Consider the following 14939-nt stretch of genomic DNA (forward strand, 5'->3'; position numbering starts at 1 on the left):
AATGCATGCATGTGGAGCATGCGCTCACCTCCTAGATCAGCCGTCAGAACGACAGAAAACGGTTCTCTTGGCTGCTTCCTCCTGCGTCCAAGGTTTCGCTTGCAACACGGCGCTGATTACGCAAGGACGGACCTTTATATTTTCCTGGGCGGACCTTCTGAAACTCGTCCTCTTTAAGCTGAGTCTTTGTGCTGGTCGCGTGACTGGGCTTGCCCAAGTGTTTCGTTGTATTGTGACGATACGAAGCAGGAACACTTGTAATGGCGCAGTCTGCTTGCTTCACAGCAGTGCACAACAGCGGAGAGTTCTCAAGAAGCCTCTGTCCTCTCAGCTAGTGTGTCGGCTGCCGGCGAAATTCAATGCACGCCTGAGCTTCGCAAGGCCACGTGAACATCATCGATACTTCTCATTCGATGCACAAAGAAACTTTCTTGCCATGAACACGCTTTCAAAAGCAAGTACAGGCTAAAACGTGGACGCTCTCTCTCGTGCACAGGAGCGGAGAAGCCGGGCGGGAAGCGATCCGAGCCATCGAGGGAGCTGCCTCGGGACTGACGGAAAGCTCAACGTGTAATGAACTCTTATTGCTTTGATGCAGGTATAAGGCTCTTAGCATTGTACCCGAGACAGTGATATGCCGTGTTTTGTTGTGTTTTTTTTCCGTACGGTAAACTGTGTACCGAAGCCCCGGAACAAGATATAGATCAATCTGCGTGTGGGGACTGTCCAAAAAGTGCGTACATACCCCTTTTAGAGTCTTGGCTAAGTTGCTACCGGTGCCTGTGCTCGAGATGAAAAAAAAGAGAAGCGTAAAGCTTCAAAGTGGTTCTGGTGGGGTAAGGGAAGGACCAGTCGGAGCGGAGTACCGCCGGGTTCCAGGGCAACTGCCGGATGCGGCAGTCTCCCCTCATGAAACGGCGTCTACACTGGAGAAGTTGTCTTCTCCATGTACTACCACTGTCCTCGCGGGAGCACATCCACAGAGTCTAACCTCTGTCACCTCTCCCGGCTCTGCTGACCTACGTTGTTTCTCACCGGCCGCCTTTGCATCCTCTGCGCTCTCCGGGAACAGCGCCGTCAGTCCAAACAGGGCACAGCAGGAGAGTTCCGCGTCTCTCCTGGATGCATCTTTCTTTGACCCGGGTACCTCACTGGATGATGGGGCGCCCTCTTTCACCGTAAGACCTTGTTGGTGTAAATCTTGTCTTTTATGAATGTAGCCCTGTAGAGCGGGGAGTCCTCATCACGTGTCTCTGATGTTCCGTTCTGGGGTTCCGCGGCTCAAGACTTTCAGTGTGGACTCTCATCTGTTCCCGCTTCTGTAGGTCTGCGTCTGTATGTAGGTATACACATACAAATATATATATATATATATATACCTGCTTCTACGGCTTGTTGGTTGGCGTTCGTTAGCTGAGAGCAGATCAGTACTTATATCTCTTTACCTCTCGGGCAATCGAGCGTACAGACTAATCGTGTAGTGTATCATTCCTTGCTTCTCTCTTAAGTCTGTTTGGGATAAATTGCCCGTGTATTCGAATGCGCGTACCTAGTGATTTTTCCCATTCGCCTGGGTCCCTATGTTTTGTTTTGACTTGCGCAGCTCTCTCCATCCAGCACATCTCTTCGTACAGTTCACCTGAAGTTTCCATGCCCTTGCGTGCGACGCTCCTATGAAACTATGAAGCGTCGTCTTGTCTAGCCGTGCAGCACTATATTCGTCCACTGACTTGTGTCAAAGCGGTTAATCGGATGAGTGGCGTTAACTGTCTGGTGTTGTTTCTGTCACAACGCTGTCCAGTCACGAACTCGGAGCTGGGGCTTATGTCGTTCCCCCTCTTCTCGGTGGAGGGTGTAGAGCATCTGCAAGAAAGGTTTTGCATGTCTGGCCTTGTTCTCCCGTGCGAACCCGATTTTTCACATGGAATCCGGTGTTTGAGCTTTGAGTCCTGTAACACTTCCATGGAGTGCTCGAAGACCGCGGGAGACAGGTGGTGCAGTAGATAAAAACCGAGGACGACCCCGCGGAGCGACATGTAACGGTGATGACTGGGTCCGACCTTTCTCTCGGTATCTCCGACCTGATCAATCTCCTACTGTCGAAAATCTTTGTCTCCATACAGTTACTCTACGTTCTAAGGAATAACTAGTATGTACCTTACATATATTCATCTGCAAAGAATACTTCACGCTCGTCAAAGCAGCAAACCATTCTTGCGTGTCACGTCGTGACGGTTGCAGCACTAGGCTTTTTTTGACAAGCAGGAGTCAGCGTTGTGATAAAGGGCCTGCGGCGTGTATCGGGAGAAGTCAGGCCAGAAACTTCTCGGTCCTGGTCAGTTGCATTCCTAGCAGAGACCCTTTGAATGAGTATTTTCTTCACACCTCCAGAAAAACTCGGATATTTTGATTTAGTTTGGCTTCAGCGACTGTGGAAGGAAAGCAAATCTCATCCACGGGAACCTTCTTGCTTTGTTCATGCTATCACGCTCAAATCTTCCATCTTTTCCGACATCACTCGCCCTTACAATCACACGTGTCCGCCTTCTCTTCCCGTATGCACTGGATATCTCTTGCTTGGCCGTCGGTGCGCGATGTCTGTTTCGAAAAAGTATGTATCTCCTAGAAGTTTTTCGGTGCTGTCTCTGAGGTTCGCGCCTGCGCGTGAAGCATCAAACAGTCCCTAGTGAAACACTCGCAGTGCGTGGTCGTGGTTTTGCTTGGTGCGTAAGTGTGTTTGTCCGCTCCCTACCACCTCAACGGTACCGGTGACGAGACCGTCCCTGTGCACTTGGGTTTCTCGTTGTCATATGTCCAACAGAACGGGGACACGGGGGACTCGAACCCATTAGTGCTTTTACCTCAGAAAGGAGCAGTTTCACGGCAGCCTCCTGGTACTTTTATCGGGGAGGACAAACATGAAGAAGGAAAACAGAAAATGTCGAAGCGGAAACGCCGCAAACTGGAGCAGATCCAGGTAACTGTCCCTGAGTCCGGGGTTCGGAGTTCGTGGGTCACAATTCCGGAAAACTCACTCGAGGATGATTGCAGTGGGAACGATGCTTTTTCGGAGGCTGAAGGCGAGGTGATGTGTCATTTGTAGCTAGCTCTGCACCACTCTTTTGTTTGTGCAGTGTATAATCATGTGCCTTGTCTCTCATGTTGATACTTGTATTGCGGAAGGTTCGGGTGTGGTGGGTGAACCTGACATGGTTCGCACGCGATCGATAGCTTTCCCCCTGTCTGGTCTTAGGCCCAGGACGGGGTGTGGGGACGCACCGAAACTGTGTATTTCGTGCTGCCCATGTTTGAGGCGCGATGCTGTCTGCTCCAACTTGCTGATACAGCGAAAGCACGAAGCGAACGCCCAAAGAGAACAGATCATGGCTGAGTTGCAGCGTTATCGCTTAGACACTCCAGGTGAGTCAGCTGCAAAAAGAAAAGGATGTAGGTACGATCGAGTTTCAGGTATCTCGAGATAACGCACCATCCCCTTGCTTTCTCACCTTGACTATGATGATTCAAACACCCGATCGCCCACTTACCCCTTGTGTGCATGCAGGTGCATGCACACAAGGGGTAAGTGGGTAAGAGTTCACTCCGGACCGACACACGGGTGTCTATCCTTGGAGCTATAATCGGCATGTTTATATGTGTGCGCGGTGGATTTTCACCTTCAGCTGACTAAGGAAAAGCCATTGTTTGCCGCAGCGGGATCCTTCTCTTGGGCTGCAGCACGTCATCTACTGGCAGACGACAACGTGCACGCGCTGTCTGGTGATGCCACTGCTCTAGTCCGCACTACGTTCGTCATATTTTTACGCGGGTCTGACTATTTACTCATTAGGACAGATTTGGGTGCTTTACACTGTCCCTCTGTGAGACGACAGTTGCCGTTTGAGTCCTGCGTCTCGAAGAACCACAAGACTCATTGCAGTTTGCTCGCTCTGCGACAAAAGGGAAATCGTAGCTATACCTCGTCATCCGTACGCGGGGCTTCGAGAGTTATTGCTTCTTAGATGTCTGGATGAGTGTACGGGTAACCTGTCGTCTGGAGGGTAAAGCGGTGCATGTGTGCAGGGATCGGCCTGAGGTGACTACTAGCGTGCACGTGAGACCGGAGTGCTCCGTGCAGATGATGGCGTCGTGTTCCGCAGTCTTGGACTCGGTGTTTTCGCCTCTCGTATTCTGCATATGCTTTCCGTTGACTGCATGTACTGGTTCCTAGACACGGATTTCAGCGGCGTCGGGTGCAGTTTCAATGCACACCGACGGTGGCGTATCGCTCCCGTGGTTTTTGCGTGGCATATTGATCCTCTGCAACTCCTTCAGTATGAAAGCACGTGCAACCCACGTGTCCCAGCGCCACCGGGCGGAAGGCGGTTTCGCTAGAAAGCGTAGAGACACCTGAGATGTTGTGAGAAGAGCACGCACGAGCTGGCGCTGGTCAGATCGACTCTCTCGGGCACGGCTACTTGTGAGTATTTCGATCTGCCGGCTCTTATTTCCTTGAGTTTGCCGATTGGAAATGGAAGCGCAGCAGGCTTCCACACCAAACAGACCGTCCCTGCACTTTTTTCGCAGCTGCAGATGGCCATGTAACGAACCAGTCCATGCTTGAGAAAAACAATAAGAATGCCAGGTGGGAGGCGAAAGAGGGGAAACAGGGGAGAGTTTCCAGCACCGGGGTTTCTTCCCTCCTTCCTCTAACGAAGAAGAAACGACAGCGGCTCGAGGCCCGCGCGGAGAAGAAGATACAGTAGGTTCTACTTTATCTAGGGGTTTACAGTTCGTGATGTGATGACAGCAAGGTGCTAAAGCAGTTCGACTAAGAAACGAAAATACACGAGGGCTGGTGGACCGCTGCTATCAATTCACTTTCTGCGTCAGCGGCTCCTTGCTTTCCCCTCCCTCTGCACTATCTGCGCGGACAGGCGACTGTGCACGCGTAGCGATGAATAACGGAAGGCGCGGATTCGGCAGTCCGTTGCAGGAAGGTTTTGGGAGAGCCGACATTTTCTTGTATGGGGTGAAGGCGAAGGCCTATGTTGTTTGCTTAAAACCTCACACCTTCTGTCTTTCGAGAATCTGTTCACTTGTCTAAAGCCCAGCCTACGATTATTGTCACGTCTACGATCAGTAGTCTCTCTTGTGTGTGGGACAGCTCTGTTAGGAAGAATCTGTTCGTGTGTGTGTCCGTGTGTGCTTACGGCAGGGTACTGCGACTGAAGGAGCTGTCGGATCAAGTACCGGAGACCACTTTTGCGGGCGAAGACCGAGAAACAGGAAGCAAGAAGCATGCCGGACAGTATTGTCAGCGAGGAGCGGGCGGAGATAGGAGCAACGAGGCAGAAACACAGACAACCGTTGGGGCCGAAGGAGCGTCAGAGAAAGACGAGGGTTACTTTTCTGCGCGTGATAGCGTGCAGGAGGGTCACGTTGAGGGACGCAAAGTCGAGGTTTCATTGGGAACCTCACAGAAGTCACGCCTGGGTGTCGAGAACATGCAGTTCGTAGCGGGGAATCGCTCGGGCAAGCCGACTACTTACACACCTGTGTCATCAGGTTTGCAGACCGGCACAACCGCAGGAGGCAATTGTGTAGGGCGCTCTGAAAGCATAGCGCAGCGTCGGGGTTCTTCTTCGCTGCGGGCGGCGAGGGTCACGTATGCCCCGCTGCTAGCCATGTCACACATCCGGCGGACTCCAGAGGTGGAAGCAAGACGGTTGCAGCTTCCCGCAGCTGAGGTGGAGGGCCGTCTCGTAGCCTTCTGCACCCAACAGGAGCACCCGCGTACAAAAGACGCGGATGATGAAGTCTTCTCAGATGATGAAGAGGCGGAAGAGACAGAAGACGAAGAGTGCACCGCAGAGAATACACAAAAGACAGGGCGGAGGCTGAGACGCTGCCAGAGAGAAGAAGCACGGAAAAAACGGATCGAGAGGCTCATGAAGAAACGCAGACACGTGGACGTCCTCTGCGTCTGCGGCGACACGGGCTCCGGAAAAAGCACGCAAGTGGGTTTATTCAGTGGGAGGCGAGGGCAGTGAGCTTTCTCTTGGCGACGGCTGTCGTCTGTGTTGCGACAGCAGTAACGAGGACCAATATATCACAGCACGCACACAGGACTAGTTCTCGTCCCGTAGCCTCTGCAACACCCTTGCGCGTCCCAACTTCAATCGTTGTTACCGCATTCATACTGAACACCTTTTCATGATTTGGACGCAGAAGGGGAGCGTTTTGCGTCGGTGTAGTGAAGCTCTCCGAGTTGCCCAAGACGTGCTGTCGATCTCCCGGTCTCGTGCTGTATCAAGTGTCTACATCTCCTTAGCCCGTATGACACCTATGAGGCATTTCAAATTCACTCTGCCACTATCAGCGCCTCATGCTCATCGAAGAACGGCGTTATATTCTTCGACTCCGCTCTCTCATTGCTTCTCTTTTCCAGATTCCTCAGTTTCTTTTCGAGGCGGGAGTGTGTTACCCCACACTGACCGGCATCCGTGTTACTACTGTTCCAGCCGAAACTCCATCTCACTTGTCTGGGTTTCAAAGCGAGCACACTCCTTGTTCCGCGCTCGAGCGCAGCAGCTACGAGGCAACCCGTGTCGCCCCCGAGAGGCAGCTTGATTGGCAGAGTCAATGCGACCCGGACTCTGCTGCGGGGCAAGAACACGGGGTTACCAGGCCCGTTTCTCTGACGCTGAAGATTGGAATAACGCAGCCACGGCGTGTGGCTGCGGTCATGGTTTCTAGACGAGTTGGCGAGGAGCTCGGTAACTCCAAACTGGTCGGCTATCATGTGAGTAGTTTGTTTGAAGGCACCGCCACTTGCGGGTGAGCATGGTGCACGATACGAGCGGGGCGGTGGGTACGCTGGAGCCGACGTGCTTTGGTCAAGAAGTACATTTACTCCGCCACGGTAAAGTGCCACAAAAGGCAGTGTGTGGGGAGACAGGCACTGTCCGTGAAGGACTGCATGTCAGTTCGTCGATACGGAGGGCAGCGCTGACTCTGCTAATTGTACACACTTTTTTATGAAGAGCATGTGTACTGAAATACTCTCGCCACAAAATCGAATCATTCTTTTCTTGCTGGAAGACATTTTCCGCCACGGGACCCCTCCGCGTTCACCCCGCTGGATAGATTCTTTTTCTGCACAAGCTCGGTAGGGCGGTGATGGCAAGGCATTTTCACCGCAGTATTCGCCGCACGTTGAATTTACTGTGTGTGGAAATTTCTTCCCCCGATCTGTGCTGTTTAGCGGAGCGTTGGTCATCTCCCTTCCGTCTACGCTGCTACCTAGGGATGTGCTGCAGTGATATCGGCAGTGCCGGCTAGCTGCCTATGCGGAACTGTACGCTCCTCATGTCTGTTCGAAGGAACAGCTGGTGTGCAGCGTCTAGCTGCGGACCATCATTTACAGTGCAGTTCCGGAGGCACTGACTTGGCTGGTAGAGGCGCAGAGACCTCCGGGTGTCACTCTACTCTGTTGATTTCTAGCGCGAGCAACAGTCATACTTGTTTTCCGCTGGGGTCCTATGACGTAGAAGCGGCAGAGCAGACTGACGCCTGAAAGCGTTGTGGTCTTTGTAAGCCACTCGATTGTCTTTGGAACCGTAAACGATACTACGAAGCCAGGCGCCTGCGGATGGGCTGCATTCAGGGCAGTAGAATATTGAGTGTACAATCCCGCTTTGCTGCACCTTCCAGTACCGACCCATTTTCATCGAACAATCCAGGCAGATGGCTGTCTGAGTCAGTTGAGGCTCTTAGGACGCCGACGGAGTGACCTGCGTTGTCCTTGCAAGTGTCGATATAGTCGCCCGTTTTTCCCGTCGTAAAGCATTGAGTTGCCCATAACTCATTCTTCACATCAATGGCTCTCCCGTCCTGTATTCCCGCCAGCGTTCACGAATAGGAAACATTCTGCGCTGACCCCTCGGCACCCGGTGGAAAAGCTCACGCAGGCATCTCGAGCAGCGGATCTGCAAGATCGTAGGCAAGCGAGGCCCTTTGGGAAAATCACCCGGAGTCTCCGCTGACTGCCCTGGCATGACAGTTTGTTGTCGAGAACTCTTGCTCGCCCGCCCTGTTTCTGCTGCTCTCCTGTGCCGTTCTCATGATGGCAGATTCGACACAGAAGTGAGAACCTAGGCCCGGAATGCCGCATCAAATTCATGACCGATGGCGTGCTGCTGCGAGAGATTCAGCGCGATTTTCTTTGCTCGTAAGACTGTGTTGGATCATTCTCCGCGGACTTCTGTCGTGGCGGTGGCGTGGCTGCCGAGGCCACCTTCAGGACAGGAGATACCGGTTTTTTCCACTGTGCGGTCGCGCGTGAGGGACCCATGTCTCGTGTCGTTTCCCAGAAAGAGAGTCTGTAAGCAGCCAACCTACACGGCGATTGTTCAGCAGCTCGCAGTGGTCGCACATGGGGCGCACCGGCCGCGGAATCAATAATCATAGACTTGTTAGACTGTCTGGGAGGCCGACCTCCGCAGTGAAGGTTACCCGGTTTCTTGTTAGATGTCAGAAAGTCTGGGCTCACTGCCAGCGTGTAAGAAGCACGAGGGCGTTTGTGTTCCGTTTCAGCCCTTGGTGTACGAGCTTCGCGTAGCCGCATAGCAAGACTTTATATGGAGACTGAACTCGTCAAAGCCGCGTGTACAGATGCTTGCCACGTAGCTGCACGTGCAGTGACGAGTACATCCTCCCGGACTGCCAAATCACTTACTCCTGCCAAGGGGCACCGCCTTTGGTTAACAGAGGGAGCAAGCTAGATGACAAGCTCTATCGGAGTCCGCTTTACGCACGTGCCGGCGGAGGATCGTCAGCGGCCCTGCCCTCCACAGTCCCTTCATACATTTCGCGTCGTGTTGGCGGCTCGTTCTGAGTATCCGAGGGAGTGTTATGTTGCGTGCGTCAGTTGCGTAACACGACGCTTTAATATTTTTTGGCGCCTCTTTGCATGTGTTCTCTTCGCGGACATGCTAAGCGAATATGCCTGTATTGTAATCGATGAAGCCCACGAAAGATCCATAAACACAGATTTGCTGATCGGCCTCCTTTCTCGAGTGGTGAAGCTGCGGCGAGCTAAGTTCGAAGCCGGCGACCTGGCTCTTCCTCCTCTGAAGTGAGTACGCCCTTTTAGTGGCACGCTGCCTCGAAATCCTTGCGTGGGTTCCCCTCCTTCCCTGTCGCAGATATGTATATGTATCCATCTATGTTTTCCAGCATCTTCTCGTTGTCTCCTTGCCGCCAACTTCTAAGTTTTCTGCTCGCTCACACTGTCACTGTGAGGAAACTTGTCCATGTGCGGTGGGGCGTTAGCGCCTATCGTACATCTGTACTGATGGACCCCATATCTCTGGTGAGACCCAGCCACGTCTGCTGTGAGGAGCAGTACACATCTCTTTGAAAGGGTAGTTTGCAGGACCTCCACGTCAGGCTAGTGTCATGTTTCAGAGCATTCAGGTCGTTCTCCGGTGTTTTTGAAAAGTCAAACATCTACCTGTTCGTATTTCATGTCCGCCTCCGCCAGCAAAAGGGTTTTGCGTGTCCGAAGTACGCACCGGGAAGTGCATTCTCTTTGGTGCGCGCGGGCTAGTAACGTTGCGAAAGTCAGCCTTCGGTCTGTCCTGCTGGTTTCTCACGGGGTTTGTTTCCTGAAAGTTGGGTAGAGCATAGCGCGTGTGGAAGCTGAGCTAGTGGAGAGCTTATTCAGTGCCTGTAATTGCTTCGGTAGTTTCGTAGTGAGCTGGCACGTTCTTTTTCCGTTTTTGCAGGCTCGTCATCATGTCTGCATCTCTACGCGCGTCAGACTTCTCCAACAATGCAAAGCTGTTCTGTCCCCCCCCGTCGCTTCTTCAAATTCCTGCCAAGCAGTTTCACGTTACGTCATTCTTCTCACGTCGCACCCCCGACGACTACGTCCAGGCTGCCATCAAAAAATGTATACAGGCTCACTGGTAAGGACACCGACCCCTAGGGAGTCCGTGTGTCGCTTTGCATGCAAGCAGCTTCGTCAAATCGCTACAGTGGTCCTAGAGTTGTCAATTTTCTCTCCCTCCAGTACTCTGGAACGTAGCTGGTCGACCAGCCTGCCCTTGCATTTGTTTGGCTATAGAGGGGCTTAGTGATGGGTTCTACGGGCGTGAAGACGGTGCACGAGTCTATGGCTGGAGGACCGCGCTTTTTGTATCGTCTTCAATAGTCATATTCCTCTAGAAGTAGAAGAGCGTTGAGTGGGTGTTCAATGCCCTGTGCGGCAGTGGCATGAGGCTCAACGGTGACGTCAGCAAGCGAAGTCCTCGCTTCGCGGTATAGGAGGTCACCGGGAGCGACAGCGAGGCGGAGTGCACGGTCCCGGGATGGCTCTGTATCTCGGCAGCACGGGCCAGCCCGAGAATGCCCATCAGGAGGATGAGTGGGTGGTTCTGCACCCCTCCGTCCCCCTGGCCGAGTTGATAAGAGATTCGGTGAACAATGAGCTTGTTCTTGCAGTCTCAAACATGTCTACATGGATGCATCCTTGTGGGGGCCGGGTGCATCTCGAGGGACAGAGCTGACAGGCGGCACGCACGCAGGCGTAGCGATTGCGCCACACGCTCAGTTTTTCTCTGCGACGGCGTTAGGGGTACGAACAGGCAGTGTATCTTCAGAAGTCAGATTATATAGTCAAAGAAGGCATGATTGTCTCTACCACGTGAAACCTGAGTCTCAGAGCACCAAGAATACCAGCCGGATGATTTGTGCGCGTCTATACGCTTTGGAGTGGAGATATTACATGAGAGGTGAGAAGTGGTCGGACAAGTGCCTTCACTGTCGGAGGCACTCAGGTACGCTGACTAATTTGTCCTACCCGCAAATATGGCTTCTGCACTGGCATCTATCCTTGTGGGTGCTGACTAAGTTGTTTGGGACGTCGTACGCCCGTATAGGACCGACGTAGATCATTCGCTTCTGATACGCTGCTGATCATTTTCTTGGGAGATCTTGGTTTTTCCGTGGCTGGGCTCCAGTGGGAACTCGCAGAAGAGCATACATGCCTGTGTCGGTTGTTGCTTCTGCTGTTAGCAAGTTGCCCCCGGGTTCGATACTTGTCTTCGTCACTGGACGAGAGGAAGTAGAAGTAGTTGTCGAGGCTCTCAACCGCTGGGAACAACGGCGCGCCCAAAGGCAGCCACAGCACACCCCTGCCATCAAAGCCGACCTCGCCGGCCGCGTTCAAGACGAGTTACCAAACGACCGTGGACAAGCAGCTCCGGCGGGATTCGGGAGAGGCCGCGGCGTGGGCTCTCCCCATGCCACGAGCGCTTCTCGGCGGAACAGCACCACGACCGCGGGAGTGGCACCGCAGGGGGCACTCCAACGCCACCATGAAGGGCAGCCTAGACCAGTTTGCGAGGAGAAAGGTGAGGAGGAAGAGGAAGGAGAAGAGGCGTTTGAGCTGCCGTCTGACTCCGAAAGCGGTGACGGAGCGAGAGAGGATATGGACAGTGATGCGTCTCAGGAAAACAGTGCAAGTGAAGCAGGTCACGAAGCAGAGGAGGATGACAGCCCCGAGTTTCTCAGCTTCGGCCTAGAAGAACGCCGTAAGAAATCAGGTTACTCCGGAAAAAAGGGGACGAGGCCAGCTTCGAGTTGGCAGGTAGTCGACAGTGAGTCTGAAGCTGAACAGGACGCAGACGACACTTCTGCTCGTGCCGATAATGCTCTGTCTTCTTCGTCGTCTTCATGGGAGAAGGTGGACTTGATAAAGAGTAGTGCTGCTGGTGGCGAAGCGCAAGGAAAGGGAGATGTGGTAGCAAACTGTCTCTCTGCACACCGCGACGGCGAAGGCGAGACTTTTTCTGGTCTGGTTCCATCTGTCTTTGGAGCCACTTCGGTAGATCAAGCGAGCAATTCCTTTCCTTCGGGCGTAGGCGAGGAGAGCGAGAAAAGCAGCGCGTCCTTTTCTCTTTCCGTCGACGCCGCCTGCGACGGTCCCCAGCTGCCAGACTACACCAGCCGTTCTCGTGCTCAAGTGGGCTGGCGCGGGGCCGGTGGCGCCGGCATCACTTCGGGAACGAAGCTAAGGAAACGAAACCGGAATAGTACCTCTGCCGAAGGATGTGTCAGCGGCGCCGGGACACCGGCAGGAGATGTTTCAGGGGAGGTGCTCCCTCCCTCGAAAGAAAACGACCTGAGCCTTTTTTCGCAGCTTACAGCTGTGCCCTTATACGCTGCCCTTTCTCCTCGGGAACAGCTGCGGGCTTTCAGAATGCCGGAAGTTCACGAACGTATTGTGATCGTTGCTACAAATGTTGCGGAGACCTCTATCACACTCCCCAATGTGAGGTGCGTTCAAACGCTGCCGTCGCGCAAGTATGCAAAGCTTATCAGGTCTGCACTGGCGCGCGGTGTAGCCCGGTCACGTGGAATGGTAGACTTTTTTTTAGGCGCATGCACCGCAGGCCTATTTTGTGCTGATGGACTGTACTCATTTGGCCTTGAGCTGAATCACCCGCATGAGCTCGGTGCACTCCTGTGTCCGCGGACTGCGCTACGAGCACACCTACAGCTCAGGGTATTCCGAATCACTCCTTTCATGTTCGCACGACCGCTTCTGTTTCTCTTCTGCGGCTCAGGTATGTGATTGACACCGGCCGCGAGAAGCGACGTGTTTTTGGTGGTTCTGAGGACGGAAGCAGACAGGGAACTGCCACGGCGTCGTGCGTCTCCAGTTTCCGAGTCTGCTTCATTACCCAAGCATCAGCTCTGCAGCGCGCTGGACGTGCTGGCCGTGTCGGAGCAGGGTTCTGCTACCGGCTGTATTCGTCGAGTGTTTATGAGCATGTGTTCGAGCCACACAGCGAACCAGCAATAGCCCGAACACCTCTGGATTCCCTTCTTCTGTATATGGTGAATCTAGGTAAGTGGAAGCCGACTCGTCTCTCGCCGTCCCCGGCCACGTTCATTACGTTCGGTCTTTCCCTAGATGACAACTTCACCAAGACTACAGAACGAGTCTATTCGGCGCGGTGCCTGGGCACGGCCGGTCATGTCGCAACCGAAGAGGTCACATAGTGGCTTGCGAATCAAAACGAGTGTCGAGGCATTGCCGTCTCCCGTGCCTGGGGACGGTTCCTAGTGAAGTGATATCTGTCTGATCTTCTGTTTGTCTGCGGCGCCGGAAAGATCTTTCTGATTATGGACTTTACCGGCGCCGCTGGTCATGCGGTGTGATGTGCCCTCCCACTCCGACAGATACTTCGGGGGTGGATGCTCCATTCCGTTTCTTGTACACCTCCCCTAGCGCTCCAGCGGGTCAGGGTGGTAGACTTGCGTTTTCCAGTCGCTGCGTGCGGCCCTTTCGTTCAAGCGTGGACAGGCGCTGTCCGCCTTCGCTTCTGTTGTCTGCTTCCCTAACAGGCATTTCGCGCGTCTCGGTTTTTCCTTTCCCCTCATCTCCTCCTGCGGCGGCTTTGTCTGCTGCCCGGGAGCGCCTAGTGTCCCTTGGAGCGCTCCAGCCAGCGCCGGCAAAGGTTGCTCGGGGATGGCAGGACGGGAAAGGAGGCGCACTCGCGGAGGACCCAGCAAGAGATAGCAAGTTTCCAAGCGGAGCTCCCGGAGACACGTGCACGCGCCTCGGAACGCGCTTGGCTGCGCTACCGATACCTCCACGATACGCCAAAATGCTAATTCTTGCTTCGCTCAGGTGGGCGGGGGTTATTTTCAGCTGGCGTCCTCTGGAGCGACAGCGGGCTCCTTTACCTTCTAACAAAGTGTTTGATTGTCTGCCCCCGTACACTATGGAAGATATCCGGGTGTATCGTTCGTGTATTCCTCGGCGGTCTCTGTAGCTAAGGTTAACCTGTGTGCCCGGAGAGGAAAGAGGAGAAGGTTATATCTGCTGCCACCGATGTGAAAGACACAGACGCACAGCTTCACAGCTGTCTTTGCCCGCGCGCGGGGGGACACGCTGGTGGCCGCGCCTTGGGTCTAGAAGACGTAGGAGGCATCTGCCAGTGAACAAGGGCTTGGTTGTTCGGCGACTTCAAGTCCGGGAGCTGAATTTGCCTGTATGCTCGGGTGATTAAGTTGGCAGGCGTGTTGTATCGGCTTCAAGCTGAATGTTTTTCCTGGCGCGCGAGAGCCGTTGTATAAAGGTCTTTCGGGCCGTCGAGTGCCGGACACGCAATGCGTAGTGTGACGAGGAAAAAGCTATCGGTGGTCAAACGCCCCTGTGCATTCAGTCCGGACGGGGGGTGGACAAAGACAGATGATATCAGGGGGGTTTTTGATTTTTGACGTTGTCGAGCAAAACCAGAGCTCGCACGCGTGCATACTCCTTTGTGGTGCAGCGCCATCTCAGAATTGACAGGGCTGTCTCCTCGTTTCAATAGGATTGTTTTCGCCGGGAATGCGCACTACGACGCGCCAGCTCGGTCTGCCGCAGGGCGCATTCCACTCAGGGGTGCTCTGCGCTTCTGCTGGATGACGCACGCCTGTACTAGCTGACACCCAAAGTCCAAAGAGTAATGACAGAGCACTCTTGGAAGTTGTCCGTTCATGTGTCTAGGCGTACTACTTTTGATCCTGCGTGCTCTATCGGAAAAGGGCCGTGAGGCCAAGCTCGGTTATTAAACAACAGTATCCAGCATGGCGCGCAAGCTTTTAAATGAAAGATGGTAGACGGCATTCGTTTTCTTCTTCTCTGCGTGATTTTCAGGTCCCACCGCCTCGGCTGGGACTGCGTAGGTCTCTGCTGCCTCTTAGTGGCTGCTTTGTCTGTTGGAGAACTCATTGCTCCTCACGCTCTTCAGGGCAGACGCCTAGGCACAGAAAAGCTGGAGTCGAAGGCTAACACGGCCTCATCAAGTAAAAACAGGAAATGCTCAGGCCCGCGTGTTGGTGTATACGGCGAGTCGCGTAGTGAAGACGAAGAGGAAGAA

General features: G+C 53.8%; 2 protein-coding genes across 2 annotated transcripts; both read left to right on the plus strand.

Annotated features, from left to right (window-relative positions):
* Positions 1-66: 66 nt before the first annotated feature.
* On the plus strand, positions 67-14939 carry CSUI_009078 (helicase associated domain protein; the record flags this gene model as incomplete). The annotated part of the gene is made up of 12 exons (XM_068069197.1): positions 67-1178; positions 2822-2977; positions 3348-3420; positions 4585-4759; positions 5216-6017; positions 6449-6837; positions 8133-9136; positions 9789-9971; positions 11038-12342; positions 12633-12916; positions 13417-13702; positions 14717-14939. Coding segments are annotated over exons 9-12 (2088 nt in total), but the record flags the coding sequence as incomplete, so codon positions are not given.
* On the plus strand, positions 2006-2716 carry CSUI_009079 (uncharacterized protein). Its single transcript, XM_068069198.1, has one exon. It carries the CDS (start codon positions 2367-2369, stop codon positions 2685-2687), a length of 321 nt encoding a protein of 106 aa, XP_067918830.1. The 5' UTR covers positions 2006-2366; the 3' UTR covers positions 2688-2716.

This window comes from Cystoisospora suis (genome assembly GCF_002600585.1).
Source record: "Cystoisospora suis strain Wien I chromosome Unknown contig_5281, whole genome shotgun sequence".
NCBI lineage: Eukaryota > Apicomplexa > Conoidasida > Eucoccidiorida > Sarcocystidae > Cystoisospora > Cystoisospora suis.

Bases quoted from the DNA above. Each gene is read 5' to 3' on its own strand.
- CSUI_009079 (XM_068069198.1), top strand. From the start codon at position 2,367: ATGAGTATTTTCTTCACACCTCCAGAAAAACTCGGATATTTTGATTTA.